Consider the following 25,372-nt stretch of genomic DNA (forward strand, 5'->3'; position numbering starts at 1 on the left):
TGACAAAATTCTAGTGCTAATCGAATCCCCTAGAGCTAATATTTTTACCATTACTACCTGAAACGTGAAATTTTGTTGTGTGGAAACATCTAACTCCAGCTCAATCAGTCAATACTATACGAAAAAAAGACAAAAAAGGAGGGAAGATGAAAAGAATAATGCTCTACAAATTAAGTTAAAAAAAATAATAAATTAGGTTTTAGGGGCATTCAAAGACAAAGTTGACTTTATAATATCTTGTAAGATGAAGATGCTTTATTCTATCTTTATATCATGTCGTTGAATGACCAAAATATACCACAGGTATGTGAGTGTGTGATGATGCTTTCGTGGTAAAACATCACACATAATCCCTGGTGCTCTTGAATAACCTTTCACTGCAGAAAAGAAAAAGCAAACAAAGCAAAACTGAGGAGGAAAGAAAAAAATTGACATTTTAATGTCAATTTCAGAATGTTGACTGCAACATAAAGTTACATACAGTAAAGCACTATGTGGTATGTGTGTATGTTTTACACTACGGAAAAGAGTGGCCAGGACCACTAATGTCGTGTGTGACATGAATAAAGCAGCAGCCCTAGCGACAGCAGCCAAATGTTTTCATAGGGAAGAATGTTCTGTGTGTGTGTGTGTGTGTGTGTGTGTGTGTGTGTGTGTGTGTGTGTGTGTGTGTGTGTGTGTGTGTGTGTGTGTGTGTGTGTGTGTGTGTGTGTGTGTGAAACACACTCTGCTGTGTTTATTGTTCCACAGATTCGGAGCGCTAGCCTCCAGCTGACTGATATATGTCTCCCCACTTCCTGTTGCTCCGCCGAACGGCCAATCGGAGCCGGCGTGGCCACACGGGAAGTTCCTGTGTGCCCGTTGCTGAGTGAGGGGGGGATGTCACATCTCTGTCACAATGTCAATACAGACACTTTCCGTGGTTCCCGCTGCCGTTTGGTGACAGACAAATGCGTCCTTTACTGCATGTGTGTGGCAGAAAGGTTAATTATTTGAATGGACAGCCGGCGAAATTTATGGTACATTGGAAAAGTCAACAAGACATTAAAAGCTGAGCCTGAACGTCCAGGAACTGCAGCGTTGCTGTTGAAATATTAAGATTTCAACACATTGCAGCTGACCTTGCTCTAAAGCAGAATAAAATATCTCCGCTGCAAAGATGTACTAAACCAGAAGAGATTATCCTGACAAAACAGGAAGACGTTTTTTCATGGAAGTATAAATCTCGGGTTCCCTCAACATCATGAGCTGCTACTGCGAGTTGAGAGGAAGGTTAGAGAGTCTGTTCAGATAAACCTCTTGTTTGCAGAAGGGGACAATCGGCTCATTCGTGCTGAATGACTATTCCTGCCCAGTATCTGAAGCTGGCGATACATTTTGACTAAAAGCTTTCAGAGGCAGAGCAAACAGCGGCAGGTAGAAGGAACTGACTGTGGCTACAGATAAGAAAGGGAAACAGCGATGATGGGGAGAGGAGGAAAGAAGGGACAGAGGAGGATGCTGCAACCTCCGGTTCTGCTGAGTGAAGCCAATGTGGAAGTGTCTTAAAACTTGCATTCTCTCTACGGAGCAGCAGGGGGCGACTCCTCTGGTTGCAAAAAGAGGTCTGTTTGTATAGAAGATTTTTCAAGATGGCGACTGCTAAGTTCATCAGTCTTCAGTCTTACATGTATCTGAGGAAGCAGATGCGCTTCTACATCCTATTTGAATATAGAAGTAAATTCACTACGACGCTTTTGTGTCGCGTTTGACTTAAATGAGCTTTTGACAAGTGAATACTTGCCGTTGCAAACTATCGTTGGTGAACTTTGAGTTAATGGAGAAGCCTGCAAAGATGATTTTTTATTTTTTACAGCAACCATAAAAAGAGCAACCACCGCGACAAGCGAAAGCAAAATGCTAGTGCACCCCTCACTGCTGCTGCATGCATGCACACATCAGTCAACTCATTAGTTAAATATACAATATACATTCTCAAGAAAGCAATACAATCTGATCACTTGATTGATCAAATCATCTTGTGGTAATGAACATGTATTCAGAAGAAGTCTATTAATATATAATATGATGCATTTGCTTCATAAACTATGATGCATTAGCAGCAGGAGGAGAAACTCTAGGAGAGGGAAGAGCCTGGGAGGAAGTGGGAGTGAGACAGTCTGATCCACAGTTTAGATGAAGGAGAAGAGGGATGACCGGTCCAAGGCCAAACTCCGTGGTGCCTTCTTTAAACAGTTTACATTGCACACACACACACACACAAGTGGACGTCTTCCTCCATAAAAACTCAAATTCATTCACATTCACAACAACTTAGTCAGAAATTTACTGTTAAAATGACTCACGTAGTGCTTCGTGGCAAAGCTTCAACTCACCCCTCTGATCCCCCTTGTGGTGAGTAGAAACACTGCAGCATCCACATGGTGAAATGCTCCTTCTTTTTTACTGTGTGTGTGTGTGTGTGTGTGTGTGTGTGTGTGTGTGTGTGTGTGTGTGTGTGTGTGTGTGTGTGTGTGTGTGTGTGTGTGTGTGTGTGGGTGTGTGTGTGTGTGTGTGGGGTGTGTGTGTACGTGGGTGGGGGTGGCTGTTATGGAACATGTGTCAGCAGAGGCTTATGATTAAATAAACAGAGAGAAAGAGGCTCTAAAAGCAGAGACATGTCGAGGTTCAGAGAAAAATAAATCTTTGTCTTTTCAGTTGTACTAGTCATGAATTTCTATGTCGAAATCAATAAATAGTTACAGTGTTTCTCCATTGTCTGCAGTGATTCTTCAGGTCTGTCTCATTTCACGCCTCAGACCCACTGTTTGTTAAATCATTGGCCTTCAAATAACACAGAAGAGGATTCAGGACACGTGTCATTTGCTTTGGGTATGTTAGCGGATGTGTTTTGTTTTTTTACTGCTGTTCCGCACTCTTAACATGCAGCCACAGCGGACACAGCAGCCTAGGTGGGGCTACCGCCTCCCCTTTATTTTCAATGAGGCGCAGCGGATCGCTTCAGCTGAGCATGAGAGGACTGATGTGGTCCCAGCGAGGAGGGTGGTGTTGGTGGCCCGTCCATCCTTCTGTCCAGCATTTTAGAGAAATTAGGATTTCTGAAGTGATTCAACAATGTGCTAGTAGCACTGTAACCATATTAAAGTCACATCATCTACCATATATTCAGTCTTCACAGAGGGGTTTTGGTTTTGGTAAGATGATTCCAAAAGACCATTGTGAACACAGGGATGCATGCACCTTTGTGCACAAAAAAATTATGTAATCTGGTAATTTACCAGATCTCGAATGCTAATGTGTGTGTTTATTATGTTTATTTGCGAGCAATACAAAGAAATGTCATAGTGTACAAACCTGCATCATGTCATGTAACACAAAACAAGAAAATGTAACATCACACCACATTTAAAAAGAAATTCATTCATCTGAAAGGCATTTTACCAGTTGATAAACATTTTCTTTCATCGGACAGTATTAAATAAATCAAAAGGAAACTTTAAACAGCCACATGACAAGGTAGACAAGATATGTTGGTTATACTGAAATTGTGTAAAAAATGTGGCTGTAATACACAGTTGAAATGAGCAAAGTTTGATCTGTAGGAGAGAGTTTGTCTTTGAGGGGACCAATTAAAGATTTACATCTTACCCATTCTTCACTTACAAAAAGAGTCTATTTTAAGGCACAGGAACAAATTTCGCAAATGAGTTTCTGCCAAATTATAATTAGGGGAAATGTGTGCGCCTGAACTTCTGTGTGAGACTTGGAAGAAATTATTTAAAAACTTTTTTTCTCTCCTGTACTGTGCTCGTTATGTCAAACAAAGGAAAATTAGCACACACAAAAAAAGACAAAGATCATCAACATAGAAAAATGAAACAAGTAAAACGAGAATGCCCCAAAAATGGAATAGCGACTTGTCTATAAAAAAACAATCAACATCAATGGTTTAAAGTGATTGTGTGCCACTTTGGAAATTTGCTAGAGGTTACAATAACATCAAAGGTGTTTTAACTGTCTAGTCCCATTCTCTTTCTAACCCAAATGACTGGTAGTCAGACCATTTGTAACAGGCTCAAAATGATGAAGAAGAAGAGGAAGAAAACAATTCCACATGCAATGGATGAAGTGTTATGGTTGAGTGCATTTGTATCTGAAATGTGTATACTTGCAAAGTTAGTGACTTTGAGTCTTCGAAGGTTAAGTCCCTGGGGTTCGTAAAGAGTGGATAAATGTTGCTAGATGCTCAGCAGAAATGGGTTATTTCTCAAAATAAGTACCCTGAATTGGAGAAGAAAGCTATATGCAAATAGATTCAAATATGAGAGGTGTTTATGACACTAAAACATTTGATAATTGTGCCAGTTTGGGTATCCTTAAAGGAAAAAGCTGGACAAAGAAAAATGGCTAAAATGACTTTTACTGTTTGGGTGTTGAAAAAATGCTCGGGCTCAAGTGCCAAGGTTCATTTAAAATTATGTTTCCAGTCACCCAATCACTTCGTAAGTCAATGAACAAACATTATTTTCCCCCAGGTTAGCAGTCTGCCTCAGCGTCAGCCTCAGCGCTGATACTTAGTGTGTTTTGATACATCCGCTCCAGTATTCGATGTATGCTGCTGAAGCTGGGCCTGTCTGATGAGTGTGTGCTCCAACAAAGCCTCATCATATTATACAGCTCCAGAGGACAGTTCTCGGGGCTGGCGAGGATGTGACCATCCCTCACGTAGTAAATGACCTCCTCGTGACCCATGCCGTAGTACGGCTGCATCCCGTTGGAGAAGATCTCCCACAGCACCACGCCGTAGGCCCACACGTCCGATTCGGTGGTGTAGCGGTTGTAGAATATGGACTCCGGGGGCATCCAGCGGATGGGGATGGCGTCGTTCTCGTTGGCTTTGTAGTAATCAGCCGAATAGATGTTCCTGGAGAGGCCAAAGTCGGCGATCTTCACCACCATCTCCTCCCCGACCAGGCAGTTCCGGGTGGCGAGGTCGCGGTGCACAAACTTGCGCTCCGACAGGTAGGCCATCCCCGCCGCGATCTGCTTAGAGATGAACAATTGCTCGGTGCAGGAGAGAAGCCCCTCCTCCAGCTCGGAGGAGAAGCTGCGGCCGGACAGGCTGGCACGGCTGAGCGTGCGCACCGACTGGGAGGGTGATCGGCGACGCAGGAACTCGTTGAGGTCGCCGTGGGCCATGTACTCGAACATCAGGCACATGGGTTTGCCCACCGCACACACGCCTGGGGAGGAGAAGCATACAGGAGATTTTATTTTTATCATCTCAAGTTTGTTTTTTTCCCTTCTACTGTACCACACAATGAGTTAATTCACTGTAAAAGGTAAATAAATATTCAGCCGAGACATAAACACAGACGACTGTGACGTGCACACGCTCACAAATAAACCCGTGCATAGAGGATGTACAGTCTTACATCAGTAAACCAGTCATGTAAACACAGCGTGTTTCTAAATTAGCCGTGGGCATTTAGAGGGGATTTTTTAAATTGAAGGGTGGTGGGATTGAGGCTGCTTTCCTTGCCAATCTCAGATGTGGTTTCAGATACAAAGAACTTAATTTAAGGTTTCTGTATTTGGCAGCATGCTTTGACATTAACGGCTTCCACAACCAGACTTGTTTGTTTGCGTTCTTGATGTGGAGAGAAAGTGTTTTGATTCATCATTCCTTGATGGATAAATGAGTGAATTCATTTCCATCGAATATGTTGGACATACAATCTTTCTTAGCTGTGACTATGTATTGAATTGACAGATCCTAAAGGTGTGTTTGCATGAGCAGAAACTCAATTTACTTTTAAAATGTCAAGTTCATGAAAGTTGGGTGAAGCACATTGGAGGATTTTCTAGCATGGGCAGAGGTTTGCGCTCACCGGATTTATTCTTTACTACTTATTTACTTTGCCTCTGCTTGTTTATTCATGCATTCCTGTGTTGTTGTTTTTTTTTGCAATTTGCACCGCTTACAGGTATTAGAGCACGCACTGTAAAGACTATACAGAGCCCCGGCAGCCCTGCAGAAGTTGCAGATGTGCAATACGTGGTGACCCAGCTATCACAACACTGACTTCAGATTTTGAGTATGTTATAGCTCTGTGGGAAAAAGATGGTAACCAATCATTGCCAATAAGTAAAGAAATACCCCCTGGAACCAGAATGTAGTTTCAGTTTCTCTTTCCGTAGCCAACTTTTAGTTAGAGGCCTTGCAGATCCCATCTGTGTTCTCTCTGACGCAGCCTGTGATTAGTGCACTTTATGTGGTTGAAGCACTGAAGTGCACTGAAACGTATTGGCCACAACCATAATATAGATTAAGAGCACTTGCCTGACTCCTGTCATTCAACAGAAGCAGCTTCTGCTGAAGGTCAGTAGATGCATGCTCAAAATGTTTCGCTCCATTGCTAAATATACAGAACACAGAGGGCAACATCCTGCACAAGCACATGCCACTAAATGATGACATACGCCGTCTCTAATTCGGACACATGGATGTACATGATGCATATATTTTTACATACAATTTGCAGAGTATTATTAGTCCAGGGGGTTAACTAGGTAATTTAATTAACTCTGGTTTCATGTGCACCGGAGACTTCAGCGTCACTGTGTCACTATCCGGATGAGCCATCCGAAATGAATGTCACTCCAAAACAGAAAACACATAATACTGTCTTTTTTTCTGCAGTGTTAAAATGAAAAATATTTCAAGACCACTGAGCCGTAAAATGGACCAAAGTAAACAAACTTCTCCCAGTGTTATATCTCTGAATGTCTTCTGGTAAGTTTATCTGGATGCGAGCAGTTGGTATTAGATTAGATAGGCTGCATTAATGGAGATAAACTTTAACAGAGGATGTTTGTTTTATTCAGGCCAACCAATGCATATTAGTTGTCAAGCAGCCCTTTTTTTACTTGCAAACAGTCCTATAAGTATCTCTAGAGTGAAGTAGATGTGAGGGCAAAGAGTTAATTCAGAAGAATTAGTGCGCGAGTAGAAGGTAGGACACTCTAATGGAAGCGATTACAAACAGGGCCGTTGAGTTCAATTCCCCTTAATAATATTGTTTGAGTTGAAGATCTGATTTTGATGAAGTGTACTGGCGACTGATTCATGGTCTATTTTCTTGGCTGTTGTTTTAACTGTGCATGGCGTGCAGCGAAGGACAGTATGCACATAATACAGGTGGCACTGATGATGGCTTGATTACTGAATGATGCAATTATCCAACAGGACGCCTTGAGCATGTTGACTGAACATGTATAAAACTGGGTCTGAAACCATTTGCCTCTGTTTGGCCCCAGTTGAAGATGTGAGCCCAAACACTGGGCTTTGATTCAACAAAATGCTTGTTTTCAAAACCCAATAAAATATGGTTTTGAAAAAAATAAAACTCCTCTGGTTGCAAAAAGAGTCTGATTGTATGGAAGTCTATGAGAACATGACCCTACTTTTCACTTAATTTATTACCTCAATAAACATTGTAAACATAAGTTTATGGTCTCAATCTGTAGTGTCAAGTCTTCAGTACAGCAAGATGTTCATTTAGTAAATGATGGTCCCTTTAGAGTCAAACAGACCATAAAGCGTAAGGTAGGGCTACCTTGTGATTAACAGGTTGCCACCACGGGGTTGTCCGTTCTGGTTTATTATAACTTTCATTTTTCATGCCAGAAATTAAGCAGTTGGTTGTACTTAGCTCCACCCTCTTGTGTAATTTCTGGTTGCAAAATGCCAAGATGGCAAAGGCCAAAAAAACGAGATGGCTTTTACTCAACAAAGCTATGATGCTCTTGCTCAGAAAATAAATGTCACATATTGTTTATAGTAAAACGGCTCTTTCTGTTACAGTGTGTTTGATTTAGCATGTATCAGACTCATCATGTCCCAATGCACTCTCTTCCTGTGTTCCCATATCTGTTTTTGCACTTTCCCTTTATCTCACGGGTAAACCAGCAGTTCTACAATTGGAAATCCAGCTGTGAGTGAAGCCTCTTTCTTTTTCCGGTTTCCGACCTCCACACACACCAACACACACGCAAACATACAGTACAAACACACTAACCTAGGAGTCGTACGATGTTCGGGTGGTCAAACTGAGCCATTAACGCTGCCTCCCGCTGGAAGTCGTTCTGCATGTCAGCTGAGGCTTCCTCCTTCAGCATCTTCACAGCCACCATCGTGAAAGACTCCATCGGCAGCAAGCCCGGTGCTCTGCAACAAAACAAAAGCATTCAAGCACAGACGATGGACGCATGCATACTAAGCTAGTCCACCTAGAAAAGAATAGGAGATGATGTATCAATTGGAACTGTTTGTGAGCAAGAGATCGCTTCTTCGGTAGCTATCTGCATGTGAGTTCAGAAATGTAGTTTTGTCAATTTTGTCACAAATGCTTTCACCAGATTACTGTAAGCATGTGTCTTTTAAGTCTGCTAAAAAGCAGCAACTGAATCCGCGTTGTGCATCGTAAATGTCAGTTACTTACAATTCACACACACTCAAAAGAGGGACAAACTGGAGTCATCATGTAGTTTCTCAGTGTATATTATGTAGTTTCCATACACACACACACACACACACACACACACACACACACACACACACACACACACACACACACACACACACACACATATGGAAACACTATCACACGTACACTAACACATACATTGGGAAACTACAAATTGAAGCCCATCTGTCTGGGAAGATATTTACTCCTCGGGTCTATTTATGTCTCTGCGTGTATGTTGTGTGTGTGTGTGTGTGTGTGCGTGTGTGTCTGTGTTCATGTTTGCATGAACATACACAACCCAATGCATGAGCTGCATATGCGTTTATATGATTGTTTATCTGTACTCTTGAGTGCATGTGAATATAGGATATAGTCCGTATCTGCGCATTCTAGTCACATTTCTGGTCATGCATGCTGGTATGAGGGTTTTTTTGTGGTTCTGTCTTCTTCTCTTTGGTTCAAAAATCCCTTCCTACAGGAGTTGTCAAAGGTTAACACTCTAGAAGTTATAGAATTAATGCTAAATTAGGTTTGTAGGTTAAGGTGCAGTATCTAGCAGTAATAATTAAGGTCACAGGTGTGTTCAGTAAGGAATACATTGCACCAATGCCCTCACATGTATAGTTCACCAAATACGTGTGTATGAGAGTGTGTACTAAGTTCTCAGGGGTGTCGATATACTGCACCATTCCAGTTTTCATTAAGAGATTACCAGCTAGCTTGAAGGACGTCTCACAGATCTGCATGGCTACATGCAGGTGCTACTGTGAAAATGCCATCAACTACTAGAGTACTGTGCTAACTGTACTACCCTGCTATACCTGTCGTCCGCCACATGTTGGCATTGTGCAACATCATGGACAGAAGGTCATAATTCTTCAATGCAGTCTATAGCATTATGCACAATGAAAGGGTATCTGCTGTTGTTGTATTGCAATTTTGCAGCTGTCTAGTATCCAATCACTTGATTAAAAGTTAATATTTTACTTTGAAAATAGCTTTAACAATTAAAATCCCAAGCATTTCCATTGTTCTTGTGAACAACAAAACAAGGGCAACACTTTTAATGTCTTCGAGAAGAGACTGTGGACTAATTCAACCCCATATTTAAACAACATTGCCTCGTGCCGTTCTCAGGCTCTTCTCATTCACTGTTCATACTTATACATACGAAAAGTGTTGCACTGTAATTTGTATATACCCCACTTAATTGTGAGCCAAGACCATGCCCAGGACGTGCAGGGCTATATATAAATATGTCAGGTGGCGTAGTAAAGAGAGCGACAAAGTCCACATAGGGAGGAGGAGGTCGTGGTGGATGGATGATGGTTCAACAAACATAGACATTTCACCCAGGAGACCGCTGTTCATGTCCTGCATGAAACCAAGTCACAGTTTATTGTAAAACTACTTTTGTTAGGTAACATACATGTAAGTTTTACCCAACCAAGTAGTTACTTACTTTAACCCAAACCACGATTGTTTCCTAAACCTAATCAAGTTGTTTTGCACTGCAGGGGCTTTTGCAGTCACACAGATTGCTAACCCTAACCCTGGGCATGTGTAGGAAAATGCACGGAAAATGAAAACTACTTTCTCGTAAGATATCATACGAAATGTTTTATGAGGATACGTGGCACCTCAATAGCATAGTCGACCCTGACCCTTACTCTTTAAGCTCCTCTCTGTCAATATGGGAGTTTATTGTTTGTGTCGATAACAGGCTCCCGGTCATGGACACCGAAGGGGTGGAAGGGCTTTGGAACTGGTGTAGGAGGAGATAAAGTCAAATAATACAGAGGCTCACAAGGTTTAACAAACTTTCATCTCACTATTTTATCACTTCAACTGCCTGAAATTGTTGTGCAAAACATTTTGGCTGCAATGTTCATCAGTCATGTATATATTGGTTTTCAGTGGCTAAAAAAAATGGTTTTGGAAAGCGTTCAGTCAATGCGGTTCAACAGTGGTTCAACCTCAAGCCTGATAGATTCATGACATTTTAGAAATGTAACTACTGTTTGACCCAGGTCTGGAATTTGGTCGGCTCATAGGGATTAGTTTGAGACATTCCTGTCTTGCTGTGAACAGCCCCGGTGTGAAGTGAAAGTGACACCTGTAGCAGCTCCCGTTGTAAGTTTGTGAATGACGCAGTCTTTCTCCAAAACTGGCAAGACCCCTCTCTCTTTCTATGCCTGAGTGATCTCTTCATTCTTGTTAGCACCGAATGGCGAATATGATGATGACATGGCAATGTTAAATACTAAGTAATCTAGGTAAGATAATATTGCAAGATAATAACACTCTCTGTACTGTTGCTGTCATTTAGGTGGAAGGCTCTTCAACTCTCTCTCCCTTATCAATTTCTAACTCCAATCCTTCTTTACTCCTTTTATTGCCCAATCGGATCGATATATATATTTTTTGTACATCTACTTTCCCTTTCCTCCCCCTCTTACCTGGCTTGGAAAACCCGTCCAAACGCCCCCTCTCCAATATCCCTAACATATTGGATATTATTCCGGGGATACTCAAGGGCCAGCAGCTTTGAGTTCAGCAGCAGGGGAACCCGCTGGTACATGGGGTTTGGGTGGAGTCGATCCAGAAGGAGCTCCGATGGGAGAGCACTCAGCGTCGGGGTCTCCATCGCCCTGCGGAGGGAAAGAGGGAGTGAGGGATCGGAAGGATGGACACATGGATAAAAAACAAACCGTGCATCTCGTCTTTATCTCACCTCTTCCGGTTTCTCCACTGCCTCCTCTGTCTGCGGCAGGCGAGGATGCTGATGATAAGGAAGACCGCAGCTGCCATCGCCGTCAGGATGATGACGATGACGACCATGGAGTAAGCTGGAGACGATGCTGTGACCATGGAAGGCAGACCAGTGGTCTGACGAGGGCCTGGCGCGTCTGGCGTCATCACTAACAGACACAGAGACGGTTAAAACCAAGGTTCTAGCCTGTGAATGTGCTTTTGAAACCTTGCCTTGATTTTAAATGACATAAAAAAATCTGCATTTATTCATTTGTTGGTGGGCTGGTGAGACAGCTGCATCTAAACTGCTAACTGGTGAAATAGCATCGTATACATTCCCTTTGAGTTTTGGGTTTTCTGGTGAGAAAGCCAGGAATTGGAACAGAACAGAGGACGGCAAAAGACAGTACCTGATTCTATGCTTGTCTCCCCACACCGTGGCACGGCGCAGTACTCCCAGCGGATGTTCGGATTTAAGGTGTAACACCAGGGCCTGTCGCTGATTCCCCCTGGGTTCCTACAGTAGTTGTCTGAGTTCTTCATCTCTGGAATCACCTCAACAGACAGGCGGTGCTGGTGCGGAACCTACAGAAGGATACAATGGAGAAAATCAAAGAGCAGAAGAGCTTTGTTGACCTCTTCTGAACATCGCTATAATCAATTTGTAGTATGGAACTAGCTATAACGGGAACAAGGAGCCCTTTATTTCATGTCCTGTCAAAAGTTTAGTGTTGCTTCGTTATACTCCCTAAAATGGTATGGTGAGTACATCTTGAATCCACCCTGGTGCTGTTAAGAAAAACATTATCTGTTCTGTTGCTGACCCAACGATCTGGAGACAGCATGGAGGAAACAGAGGTTATGATATTGTAACCCTAGTTCCATAAGCATGGAGGTCAATTGGAGGAGGTAATACTCTCCTCCAATCACGAGCATGTATTTGTCCATTGAACATTTGCATAACGATAGCTGGCCAATCAGGACTACCCGAATACTTGCATTACCCATAGAATTAAAGGCAGCTCACACCATTGTCTATCATTCTACACCCTCTTCAGTGAGTGGCGTAGAAAAAAACAGAGCCCCCTTGGTAGAGTGCTCCACCTGTGCTTATAGAACTAGGATACCAGGTACAACGCCATCCTTTTCACAAGTCCTGTGTTGTTCCAGCAAGCACAGCCCGACATGTCCAAGAAGTAGAACTGTATTAATGGAAGGGGAATCAACCACGCCACCTATGTACATGCGTCTTTTATACTCAATCGCCAACATTTCAACACTGTGTTTAGGGTGTGCCCTGACCACAATGGGAAGGTCTCTTCCTGCCTTCCTATAGGCTTGAGGGAATGCACTCACAAAGCCATCAAGCAAAGACTTTCTTGGATAGGGCTTTCACACCATCCCTGAAGCACACAAACAGCTGTTCAGTTTGTCTGATGGGGGGAGTGCTTTCAACATAACATGCCAACGCACAAGCTGGGCAAAGCAGATGTGACCTTGCCTTCCTGTCCCCTGCATGGGGTTGAAAACAACAATTCATCCAGTTGTATAACCCTCGACATGCAAGTAGTCATTATACTCTTCGGCAGAAAGGAGGGATTTGGTCTGAGGGTAGCCCCGCTATGGTCAACACGGAGTCGAGCCCTCCTCAGTCTGACCCTCTTAGGAGTCAAGCCTGGAGAGGATGGCCCAGAGGTGACAACATGTCTTTTGCACCAGCCTTATGAGAGAGGGCTGCCATCATCTGAGTCGTACACCCTGGAGCTGAGTGGCAACCCGGAGCTACTAGAATGACTAACAACTGCTCCTGGCTCGCTTACTAGAACAGAAGAGGGACAGAGAGGTTGTGCAGCATAAAGGTGTAAAGCAGCTTTCTTGGTCAAGACACATATGCAAAGGCATCCGACCCGAGGGGTTGATCATCCTGCTGTGCCAGGGAGAACTATAGTGGACAGTGGGTGTTGCTTCAGTTGGCCCCGTCAGGGACGCATCTTTGAACACTCTTACTTTGTTTGTCGTTCCAGCATCATTCCCTTCAACAGGTGTTGTGGGGACCCCCAGATAGTTTTCAACAGGAAATCAAGCACTGTTTGTTCTTCTTGGCATCTTAGTGGAGGCTGGCAAACCATCTATGCAGGCACCGCAAATGCAACAGCCCCAGCTGCAGCATCCCAAGCTGCACCACCGGATGGGCAGCTGTCTTGAACTGCAATGCCTGTCACCGTAGCATCCCGCCGTAGTTTGCCAACTGCCTGCTCCTGGGCCGTGCGACTGTGTTCCGAGAAAAAGTGACCAGGTCTCAAAATCCTGTCCAATCATTATGTTAACATGTAGGGCATGTGTAAAGATGTATTTAATACACTGGGGTTTTGCACGGGTGAGGGTAGGGTCGACCTGATTGATCGGCTACACTTATGCAGTGGGCGACTTTGAGTTGTTGAATGTGTCCTTATGATTGAAGGAGAGTACAGCCTTAGAGTCCAGAAGAGGGCGAAGCCTATCTGAGTTAGATCATACTTCACTTGAGGGTTCAGCTATGTCTGAAATTTCTTCCTGTATTTCTTTTCCTTTGATGTTCAAGGCTGATTTTCTATGGACAGAGTTTTGGACTTTTCCAAGAAATTTCGGACTGTTCTTCAAAATCTAAGATGGCCTTTCAAATAATTGAATAAATGTTCAAGGCCCTGTTTAGGGTCTGCAGTAAGATTACAATTTAATAACTGCAGAGGGTGTAACATGTACTTGAGTGAGGGACATTAGGGGTTGCATGGTTGTTTCTGAAACCTTAGAGCGCCAACTCAAATACCGAACATCTGGTGTCTTCGTGTGTCATGAGCCTTAGTCATCAAAAGCGCAATGGTCCAACCTATCCCAAGAGATGTGAAGTTATGAGCTGAAACTGCTGGTTTCAACACGTGCTGCCCTAGCTGAATGTGTAAACCAAACTGCTTACAGGGTTTACTATTAGTGCAATGAATGTTAAAAACAACAAGCCCTCATCACTGAATGACAAGATAGGTGATTTTTCATTGTCCATCCATACTGTATGAGCGTTCCCTGATCCGGCACACCGGCTGGCAGGAGAGGATCGTTTGTCAGTGCTGCCAAAAACTACACTACAAAAACTATGTCAAATCATCCACCAACCTTCTACCTGAAGAAGTTTTGTGGCACTTTAACAATGTCACACTACTTGAGCTTTTTCTTTTTTGTGAGAAAAACACTAAAGGCTCATAGAACTCAAACTGAGCAATAGTCATCAAATATTGTGGCATAACAAAAAATAATCAAATAATAAACATAAAAAACTGATGACCTAATTAATGTGCTTGTTTGCAAATAATGAAAAAAAAAATCACCTCATATGTATGACATCATCGTAGTTGTAATATTAGAGTGATGATGAATAGCACCCTAACAGTGACTTAAGTGCCATGTCTTGCTTTTCAGTATTCATTGGTAGGTTTCTCAAAAGTCTCCGTGCAAAACGACTGAATCAAAGGTTGGCTAAAGTATTTCTTCAAGACTCAGCACAAAATAGGACACTACTTACCCCATGCACACTATAGCATACATATGTGTTGAGTATGTGCTGACCATAAATGTGATTTTACTACAGAGGGCAACATGTGACCTGTGGAACATAAGAGTTTTTGGCTCATTTACTACCACTATATGTAGAGAATATTTTATTTCCACTATAAAAAATATTTGCTTTAAAACATCTGCTCTGTGATGCGTAGAAGGTAAATGATGACTTTGGACTGAGCCACCGCTGTATGATCTAGGGTCGTAGATTTTAGAATAAAACAACCACCCTGACTGTGCAGAGTATTAGGAACAGCTGCTCTTTCTCTGATGGACCAGGTGAAAGCTACTCTTTAGTTTCAACTGTAGGGCCTCATGGATCAGATATGAGTATTGTAAGAGAGATCTTTTTTTTTTTATTAAATTGAAAGGAATTCAGTTTCTGTGCACATTTGCAAACATCATACTTTCACACACATCTACCTTTTTGGGGCAATCAGCTTCTGGTTTTCCTCTGGGAGAACTGTTCCACCAGACATTATCCCAATCATGCTATCATTACACTTACAACAGGAAATGAAAGCTTTGATGCTGACCAGGAACTTAAGCATAATCGTCAAAATGATCCCATTGTGTTTAACTGCCAACCTTTTCATTTATGTGTGGCCAGCACGACATATAAAAGAATACCAGTTTGTTCCTCGAAGTACAACATGTTACAAATGTTCTGACTACCTGATGTAAAAAAAAAAAAGTTAAGAAAAGTTAAATCCTGACTTTAATGTAGACTAGTGTCCCAGATGTATTATATTATATTATATTATATTATATTATATTATATTATATTATATTATATTATATTATATTATATGAAGAAAAAGTTAAATAATATAGGCCCACTCTCAATAATAGCCAACAGGTAACAGATTAAATACTTAACCTCATATGGTTTGTTTTGTGTTTCTTTTTAAAAAAAGAGCCAAATCACACATGATGTTGGAGATGGGCAACACAGTGAACGTGCTATCGGACAATGATACACATCTATCTTCCAAAAGCAGCCAGAACCTGTCCATTATGTCATGTTCAGGTTGGTTTTGTTGTTGGGTTCAGACTCAGTGGACATATACTATGTTGAGTGCTGAGATGTGTCAGCATTTATTTGAGCTCTGTTTCCCGCGGCAAAGCTTTATCTTTATTGCTTACTCTGTCCCTCACTTTTTTTCTGACTGCTGATCACCTGAAAAACTGTGGTGACAAGTTGTCCATGAGTTGTCATGTCATTTGATGTGGCATAACTGAATATTAATAGCCAAGTTTTTTGTACAGTGATTTTTAAATATAAACTTCTTTTTTCTTCTGTTTTACATACATTGAAAGCGTGATAAAATGAATTTAAAGTGTCAGACATTTTAAATGTGGTGCAATGTTATTAAGAAGAACAAGAAAGATACCCAGGGGGATCATCCCTCGAGGCATCCCAGAGGGCTGCAGCATCTTCTGTGTAAACCACAGGTGTAGACATCACATTGGTACCATGGAGCTCCCTTTAGTTACTGCTGCTAAGCTTATCAAGCTTATCAAGCAGGTATTTCGTTAACAATGGGGAACGGTGGCAGATTTACGACCCAAAATAATTTGTACTTTTTTTGCATGAATGGGTCTTGATTGTCAGACATCTACTAGCCCATTTTGTCAGCTGTAGTTAGCCTCAAAATCAACTATTGTTAGCAAAATGATTTATTTCAAAACGCTGTCTTTGGCTGACTTTTTACTTCTCCAAGCGAACTCATTTTAAATCAAACAAAAGACATGTATTTATATATATGTATGAACATGAGGTGAAAGCCAACATTACGTGGAGAGAAAGGAGACAGAGAATACACTAATATTTGCCAACCCCATTAGAGAGTAAACATTCTATCAGTTTCACCTATATGTCTGTGTGTGTGAGCCAGCGTTACATGTTAGAGAAAGTGTGTGTTAGTGATGGAGTCTGTGCAGCATATGCGTGTGAAAGCTAATTGCTTCCAGAGGCAGGATGTGACATGATGAGCCCCTCCTCCCTCTCTGCCTGACCTGGCTCTGCTGACCTGGCACACACACACACACACACACACACACACACACACACACACACACACACACACACACACACACACACACACACACACACACACACACACACAGGAGAGTAGTAACAGCTCACCCTCACAGACTCTCTCACAGAGCAAAGCCATAAAAACATGAAGAGGCTTTTGGGCCACAGGGAGTGTGTGTGTGTTGTGCTTTTGAGTGTTTTTCTGTTTCTGGTTAGAGATCAAGAATGTTTGATTTAAAACTGAACCTCCACACACATAATATCAGTCACACTTAATATAGAATCTTAGACTATTGAATTTTTTAAATACAGGCAATAGTCTATTAGCCGTGAAATATTATGACCTTTACTCAACGATTTCCCCTGATTCTTTTTTTCCCCCAATCTTTATTTTGTGGTGATTGTGATTGGAAGGTCATCATGAGGTCATGGTTTTAAACATGTGATTAAGGGACAGGAGAATATTCCCATACAACTAATTGTATGATATCTTACGAAAAGTTATTCTTAATTTTTTGTGGGTTTTACTACAAAACAAACAACACTTGTCAATTTACGCTTGTTACATGCACATATTCTTTTCAAAATAAAGTTCTGTCTTCACATGAAACAACTTAGTAAGACTAAGGCAAAATAAAACGCAATTAGATTTAGGTCAAGATCACTGTTTGGGTTAAAATAACTATGGAAGTGCTGTTACTGAAGTCAAATGAATCAACAGTTTTTTGGACCCATCCACCTTCCTTCCCTTTAGGGACAAGATTACTTCCTCGTTCATGAATACGTGGATTACCATAGACTGTAAGTAAGAAGTTGATGTGACCATATTTGTATTATGTAGGAGTGACGTAGAGCTGCTTATACAGGTCTAGTAGTGGCAGTGACCTGTCAATCACAGTAAGCCCGCCCTAAAGCATACCCTGCTTTATGGTATTTGACTCTAAATGGACCATAATATACTTAATGAACATCATGCTGTATTGAAGAGGACTTCACACTAGAGATTGAGACCATAAACTCATGTTTACTGAGGGAATAAACTAAGTTGAGAAGATTTTCTCATAGACTTCTATACAATCAGACTTCTTTTAGCGACCAAAGGATTCGCCCCCTGATGGCCATTAGAAAGAATGCAGGTTTAAGGCACTTCTGCATTGGCTTCCCTCGTCAGAAGAGGTTTCCGCCTGTTGACTACATACAAAATGATTTCTTGGGAATCTATGCGCATTATATTTTCTAGGTATAGCTACAACTGCCGGTCCAACCTCAATTTTATTTTATATCTGCGCTGTGTGTTTTAGCCGTATTTTGGTTTATACATTCTATACGTTGTGTGCTGATGTGACATTGTGGCTAGAGAAACATTCGCACACACACACACACACACACACAAGACACACACAAGCCACAATACCTGTTGGCTCCACGACTGACATGGTACCCCGGACCTCGTCACATTTGCGCCGCCTTGGTAGAAACGGCCTCTGTCGCTGAAACACGTCGCTGTTGATGTCAAACAGAATGCATTCAGCAATAACACTATAAAATAAATGGATGAATTTGACTGACATTTGTGTTCCGCTATAAACGCTTTTCAACTTACTCGTAATTTGATCTTTCTTGATGTCTGAAATGTAAAAAAGAGCAGATAAGAAAAAAAATGATTTTGAGAGGAAGCACAGCTGTCAAGCAATCTGAAAAAATAATGCAGCACTGAAGGTCAATTCAGTACAGTCACGATTATATTACAGAGCAAACATACACACTACTACGCCTCAGACCTTTAAAGCATTCACCGCACACATAAGCCTGAAGCTGTGTATTTTGGCTCAGCTGAGTCAGACACGTTTAATGACCTCATCAGTATCAGCGACCCGCAGTTTAGCGGGCCGGGCCTCTTTTGGCCCAAACTAACTTTGCACCACTCCTGCTTTTCTTTGACGTAACTCTCAATTTCTTTTTGGCTCTTATGCAAGATTGCTGCGCTCAAGGTGTTTCTGCGGTACCAAAGTATCACATTTTAAGGAGCTACTAGCAAATATTTATAATTATTTACAATTTAATTATTTATAACCCCTTTTCAAACTTACGCCAAAGAAAAGTCCAAGAAATTCTTCACATTTTGGATGATGTGCTTTTTCGGGGGGCAAAAAGAACCACTCAAAGCTCTCTCAGTTAGGCCTATCTTACCTACAAAAGGGACATGTGTGCAAGCTTCAGGGTCTGCGTGAAGACTTGGCATGGCCTGGCAGTTGGGCAGCAGTGACTTGGGGCTGAAGAAGTCAGGCTGGACTGAACTGCTGCCCTCGAGCACCAACCATTCCTTGTGGCAGTACAGCTCCTTCACTGCCAGGCAGTGTTCTCTGTTTAGTAAAAAGGAGCAACAAAAAAAAAGAGGATGATGCACCTTCATTCATTCAGTAATCCACTTATTCATGTACAAACAGACATAGAGAGACGGTGTGTGCTACCTGCAGACGGGTTTGGGTGCCGGTCCCGACCCTGACGGGTTGCAGTCGGGGAAGGAGGAGTGGCAGAGCAGAGAGTGGGCCGCGGGGCTGCACAGAGCGCTGAGGCCCTCCAGCTCCGCCCACCAGCTCTGGACCAGGTACTCCTGCATGTCCTCAGGGTCCGAGAGGGAGGAGTTAAAGAACACCAGCAGGTCGTCCCGCAGGACGTCTCGGCACACGTCGCCGCGATAAGCACTGCAGTAGCCGGCGACGCCCTTGTAGAGTCTGATGGGACGAAGACACTTTAAGATTGAATTGCTATACCCATCCAGGAAGAGCATTGGGTCGTCTATAACTCTTTTGTTGTAGGTCAGCATGACTTTATGTCTACCAGCTCCGATGCTTTTCAAGTCCTACAAAGTCCTCCAAAACACATGGATCCCTCACTTAACAGCCCTTCTCTATGGAGACTATGATACATTATAAATCAAGTCTTTGATAATGATTCAGTTCTGTAAATGGAGTTAATAAGTATATTCCAAGAACACATTTTTATTTTATTTTTTTGTGTAGAGTTTGCATCTGCTGATACAGATATATTTACAGGTGTTTGAGGACATTCAATGTGGAAAGAGGAGTCATCAATCAAGTCAATCAATTTATTTGTATTTTTTTAGGTCCTGATATTGATTGAAATTATTGATTTTATGTACCTATCGCTTTTTATTATCATGTGTTTTTTTGCCTTGTTCCTTACTTTCTTTGGTGCAAGGTCTGGTGGGTGTGAGGGGATGGGGGGGTTGACAGGATGGGATATCGGAGTAAAGTCTGAGGGGGAGGGTGGTAGGGAGGGACGACTGGAAGAGGGATTGAAAGCAAAGTGTTTGTGAGGTGTGAAAAATTGTGTTATTGGGCAAATTTGATTAAAAATATTTTTATTTTTGTGCTAAGAAGGAATAAAGAGATTTTTTAAAAATGGGTGAAAGACATGGTCTGCATCTGAAATATTTTCTTTAAAATCATCCAGATGTTGCTCACAGATAAAGGGTTGTAGAGGGCTCATATGGACTTACATCCTGTCTGTCTGCCTGTTGAAAATCAGTCATACATAAACCTGCCTGTCTGTCTGTTTGTGTTCCACTCTATCTGTCTCCCACTCCGTCTGCCTGCTTGATTTCAAGCTCTCATGTCTGTTTGTCCTCCAATATGGACATGATCCACACGTCTTTCTGTTTTCCTCACACATCCACCATCTCTCAGCTGTCTGACAGCCTTCACTCTTGTCTGTATACTGCAACACTTACAAACCCCAGATGTCGGTGGACTAAACAGCTTAAAGCTGACCTGTAAATCTATAGGCCCCACCATGTCGTCTATCTGTCTATGACTCCCTCTGTCTCTTCATACTGTCAATATACGTTCCAGATGTGGCAATGGGTTGAAAAATCATGATCGAGATCCAACCATTAAGCCTGATTCTTTTGTCTGTCCATGACCTGCAAATCACCGTCTCTCTCTACATTCTTACCTCAGAACATCAGGCATCCCAAGGTCAACATTACTCTCTCTCTTTCTCTCTCTCTCTCTCTCTCTCTCTCTATCTGCAGTTACATAGTCCAGATGTGGATACTTGGGTTGTGGTGCGCTTTAGCAAAGTTCAAATTCAGCTCACACCGTATGAGTGACTGACAGAGCGGCTCCTGCTGAGCATTGCAGTCTACTGCCAGAGCTAAAATGCATATAGTCTTCAGCTGACCCTAAAGCAAGCAGCAGCACTTCTTCAAACACAGTGCAAACACAGATGGTTGTAGTGCCCGTATAGAATACAGTGAAAGGTAACGTGCTGTGTTATTTTTATGATTCAAAAACACTTTTTATAAATAATAAGATTGCTATATTGAATATTTAATATATTAAATCCCCAAATGTACTATGCTATATACATGTGCACATGGATTCACATGTTGTCATGGAGAAAAATGGAGAAGCCATGACGCACAAAAGGTAAAATAAATAAAGTTTACAGAAAAAAGGACCATTTTGCTTACCTCCACTCTATGGGGAAGTGACAATATCCAGAAAATGTCGGTTGAAGAAACACAAGCAGGAGGAGAAGGGAGAAGAGAGAATGAAAAAAGATAAAAATCATCAGTCTTGATAGGAAGAGAAGACCAACCATGGTGCTTCTCTCACCCGCTCATAGCTAGCTGTGAGGGACAACCAGGTGGAGGGACAGTGTGTGTGGTCAGGAAGGAAGACATGTGTGTGCTTTTAGGTGACTGTGGTCATGGGCTGTGTGGTTGAGGTAGCAAACAAATGGAGGGGGGGTGCAAACAGCTGAAGCCACACAAAACACAACTGACAAAACAGCTATGACCCCACTAACACACACAGATGTAAGAGCTACAAGAGTCTGTGACCGCTGTGGTTCCACTAGATCTTTGAATCAGTGTCGATCGGTGGAGAAAAAGAGGTCACTACCTGCCACGGTGACTCTGGCAGTTGCCTTGACGGTGTTGGCTCCGGCACTGTGTCTGTTGGAAGCCAGACATGTGTACAGGGCCGGCTTGTTCACCGTCACTTTAAGGACGGACAGGATCACCTCGCCCGTCAAAGTCTCTTCCACCGATGCACCTGAAATCTGGAAATAAAATCCCCAAAAAATGTCATTGAGAGGAAGGAAAATGACAGCAGACATGTTATCATCATGATAGGACAAATGACACTTAATGTACACCATGAATACATTTGCTTATAAGGAGTGTTGTGGAGCAGTGACCTACATGTAATTCAGCTAGTAGTTTAACCATTTTTTCAGTAGCTTGCCGGTAGTTGAACTACATTCATATTGATCAGCGTCTCACACAGCGACAGCGTCATCGTCTTCCTCTCAGCCTGAGGAAGACTCACCATGGACTATGACTAGTTCCACTGACAAAAACAATTGTTTTTACATGTGAGATTTATAAATTGAGAGTAAACACACTCCCTACTGCAGAAAAAAAAATTGTATTACATTTAGTTATAATGTTGTAATGTACATTGTGAGTTTTATCTCTTTTTTAATTTCCTTTTTTTTAAGTAGTTTTAGTTAAACAACAAGATTTCTCCCGAGGATAGCTTTACTGTAGTGTTACCAAGTAATTGGTAGCTTCAAGGTAGAATCATTCATTAAATCATTTTTTAAACTTTTTTTTGGTCCACTTCGGGGCAGCAGAACAGCCCAAAAACACAACATTGACAAAATGCAATATCTTGTACAGTTGTGTCAAACGTATTAGGAAACAGTTGACTTTTTAAACCAAGAGGTGCAGAACAACATTAGGGTTCAATGAGAATTGTGTTTCTGGCCACCTGATACGTGTAATATTCACTGTCAGGGGAAAGATCTAGCTGATAGATGCTCCACTATGCCCGTCTGTCGTTTGTTGCTTAGCAGGAAGTTAGGCAGCGTATATTAGAGCAGTCTTTCACCTCATTATTTATTGTTGTAACTTGTATTTGAAGCTGCAGGATTTTTACAAATAACCAGAGGGAATTTGGTCAAATATCTCAAAGTAAAGGTCCAGAAATGAGAAATGATGTCCTCAGATGATTATGTGTTTGGTTGTATTCAGATCACAGAGACTCCAAGCAACAGAGCTAAGCTTTATCTGATGAGATCGAGCAGTCTATCCATGTAATCCCACTCTTTACCAGATGATGGCAGTAATGCAAAATTAAGTTGTAGCAGATTATGAAAATAGATCTGTAGAATAAATTTGTCCTCAGAAAGTTCCATCAGGAAATAAATGAACAATAAATAATGTGTTAAGTGCGCTGATTATATTATAGTCTCATGGGTGTTGAGTTGATAAAATGAAGCGCATACAGTAAGCTATGTGTCTGGCATTAATAGAACCACTTGTGATCATTAACAAATGTAAAAATTCCCTGGTATTCACACTGAGTGGATGTAATCAGATTAAATGCCTTTGTTGTTTTTGGTTTCTGTATTGACACATAACTCCCACATATATATAAATGATATATGGGAGAGTGTGTGGTGTGTGTGTGTGTGTGTGTGTGTGTGTGTGTGTGTGTGTGTGTGTGTGTGTGTGTGTGTGTGTGTGTGTGCGTGTGCGTGTGCGTGTGTGTGTGTGTGTGTGTGTGTGTGTGTGTGTGTGCTGATGTGAGACGTGTCTATATTTGAATTTGTGTCTGACACCCGCCTGTTTTTGGGTTGAGCTCGATTCAGCCTCGCTGAAATGAATGACCTCAACAAGCTGCCAGAAAAGCAGCTCACACAGTCATTTTAATCAGCACGCACCCACACACACACACACACACACACACACACACACACACACACACACACACACACACACACACACACACACACACACACACACACACACACACATATTATTTACAAGCATTATGGGCCTGTAATCACATTGTAGTTAGCACCCAAGACTATTAAATCACCAGACATTATGTGGTGTTTGTCTGCCCGCATTGGCACGTTTAATAAATGTCTGCTGCCTGGTTAGAAAAAAAGTTTTTCTTAAGGTGGTGAAATATGTTATTTAATGTCAATGATAAAAAAAAGTTTTCATAGGTGGAGTGGAGATCGTAACTACAATGCAAACCCAAAAAATGATGGTCCCATTTAGAGCCATATAGACCATAAAGCAGGGTATGCTTTAGGGTGGGGCTACCTTGTGATTGACAGGTTGCTACCATGACGTTGTTCGGTCCTGGAGTTGTCCGTGTTTTCATTTTACAACTTTAACCCTTTCACAGTGAGTTTTCAGTTAGTTGTATCCCTTCTTGGTCGACTAAAACTGTCTTATTCAGCATTCTGTTGTACTTAGCTCCACCCTCTTGTGTCACTTCTAATTGCAAAAAAACAAACAGGACAACAATGGCAAAAAAAAAGCCAAAAGCCAAAATGTAGAATTCCAGGCAGTTTCAAACCAAGGGGTGAGATCATGGTGACTTTGTCCACTTCTGTTTGTATCTACACCAAATAACCTTTCATCACTCACAGACCACTTGAACAGTAATGAAAATAATTTGGTTCCTGAACAAAAACAGGTATCCGTTTACAATTTATCAAGTTTTTTTAGGGCCCAGCACCAAAAATAGTTTCTGACTGGCTGCCACTTGAGTACACATTCACTCAGTGATTACACAGTGGGTCTTATTCAATAAGGAAAAGCTTCTTTTTCCAATTCTGACCCATTTGCTAGTAACCAACCAAAATTCAGACAGCTAACACCAGTATCAAATGATGGGCCAGAAAATGAGCTTTCCAAAAAATAAGTTTTTGGAAAGTGTGCATAACTTAAAAACAGTATGGTAGAATAAAACCACAGTAGCCAAAGAGCACCAAAATTACTTATATGCTGTAGATTTCAAAACTGTGAATAGAATGTGAGGAAAAGGTCTGAGTATGAGCATGGTGAATGGCACCAGCATAGTTGCTGTCTCATTTGCAAAAAACGACAGCTCCCAACTGACCCTGATCTCCTCTACAGACTATCATTTTAGCAGATCAACTTAAACTTTGCTCTTAGAGGAAGTGGAGAACTCGCTGTCCTGGTGTTTCACTTAATGCACTTGGCATGAGTTATGATTAATGTGTTCTCCTTGAGACCACAAAAAGCATTGCATGTGGTCTGCAAGGGGGGTTAAAACCAAACCACCGCAATGACTCACATGTTAGAACAAAGTCTCTAGATTATTAGATTTAGCACGGAGTCACAACAGTTTGGCACCCTGGGTCTCAAAGCTGTCTCAGTTATGTTGCTTATTTAAAATATTCATCAACAGGTACCTTTTAAATATCCTATAGTTATCCTTCTTTGTATGACGTCAACCTACACTGGCCATATATACCAGCTGTATATTCCAGTGAGACCACCGTACATGGTTGGGCTGTCGGACCATCTAGCCAAGGCCTTGCATGAGTCAGCAGTTAATACGAACCATTCAACACCTTAAGATCTTGAAAAAGGCAACCC

The 25,372-nt window shown here is 41.8% G+C and overlaps 1 protein-coding gene across 2 annotated transcripts in view; it reads right to left on the reverse strand.

Annotated features, from left to right (window-relative positions):
- Positions 1 to 3,308: 3,308 nt before the first annotated feature.
- musk (muscle, skeletal, receptor tyrosine kinase) overlaps positions 3,309 to 25,372 on the reverse strand; it is a 30,749-nt gene continuing 8,685 nt past the window's right edge. The window contains exons 7-17 of one of the 2 annotated variants that reach the window (XM_054612267.1): positions 21,846 to 22,005; positions 21,413 to 21,419; positions 19,386 to 19,649; positions 19,105 to 19,277; positions 18,518 to 18,541; positions 18,329 to 18,417; positions 11,696 to 11,870; positions 11,266 to 11,452; positions 10,991 to 11,182; positions 8,082 to 8,230; positions 3,309 to 5,243 (exon numbers count right to left, since the gene is read on the reverse strand). In XM_054612267.1, the coding sequence (XP_054468242.1) occupies positions 4,537 to 5,243; positions 8,082 to 8,230; positions 10,991 to 11,182; positions 11,266 to 11,452; positions 11,696 to 11,870; positions 18,329 to 18,417; positions 18,518 to 18,541; positions 19,105 to 19,277; positions 19,386 to 19,649; positions 21,413 to 21,419; positions 21,846 to 22,005 (2,127 nt within the window). In that variant the 3' untranslated portion in view covers positions 3,309 to 4,536. Of the gene's footprint in view, positions 5,244 to 8,081; positions 8,231 to 10,990; positions 11,183 to 11,265; positions 11,453 to 11,695; positions 11,871 to 18,328; positions 18,418 to 18,517; positions 18,542 to 19,104; positions 19,278 to 19,385; positions 19,650 to 21,412; positions 21,420 to 21,845; positions 22,006 to 25,372 lie in introns of those variants that run through there. The other variant, XM_054612266.1, reaches the window with a different exon arrangement.

This window comes from Anoplopoma fimbria, chromosome 14 (assembly GCF_027596085.1).
Source record: "Anoplopoma fimbria isolate UVic2021 breed Golden Eagle Sablefish chromosome 14, Afim_UVic_2022, whole genome shotgun sequence".
NCBI lineage: Eukaryota > Metazoa > Chordata > Actinopteri > Perciformes > Anoplopomatidae > Anoplopoma > Anoplopoma fimbria.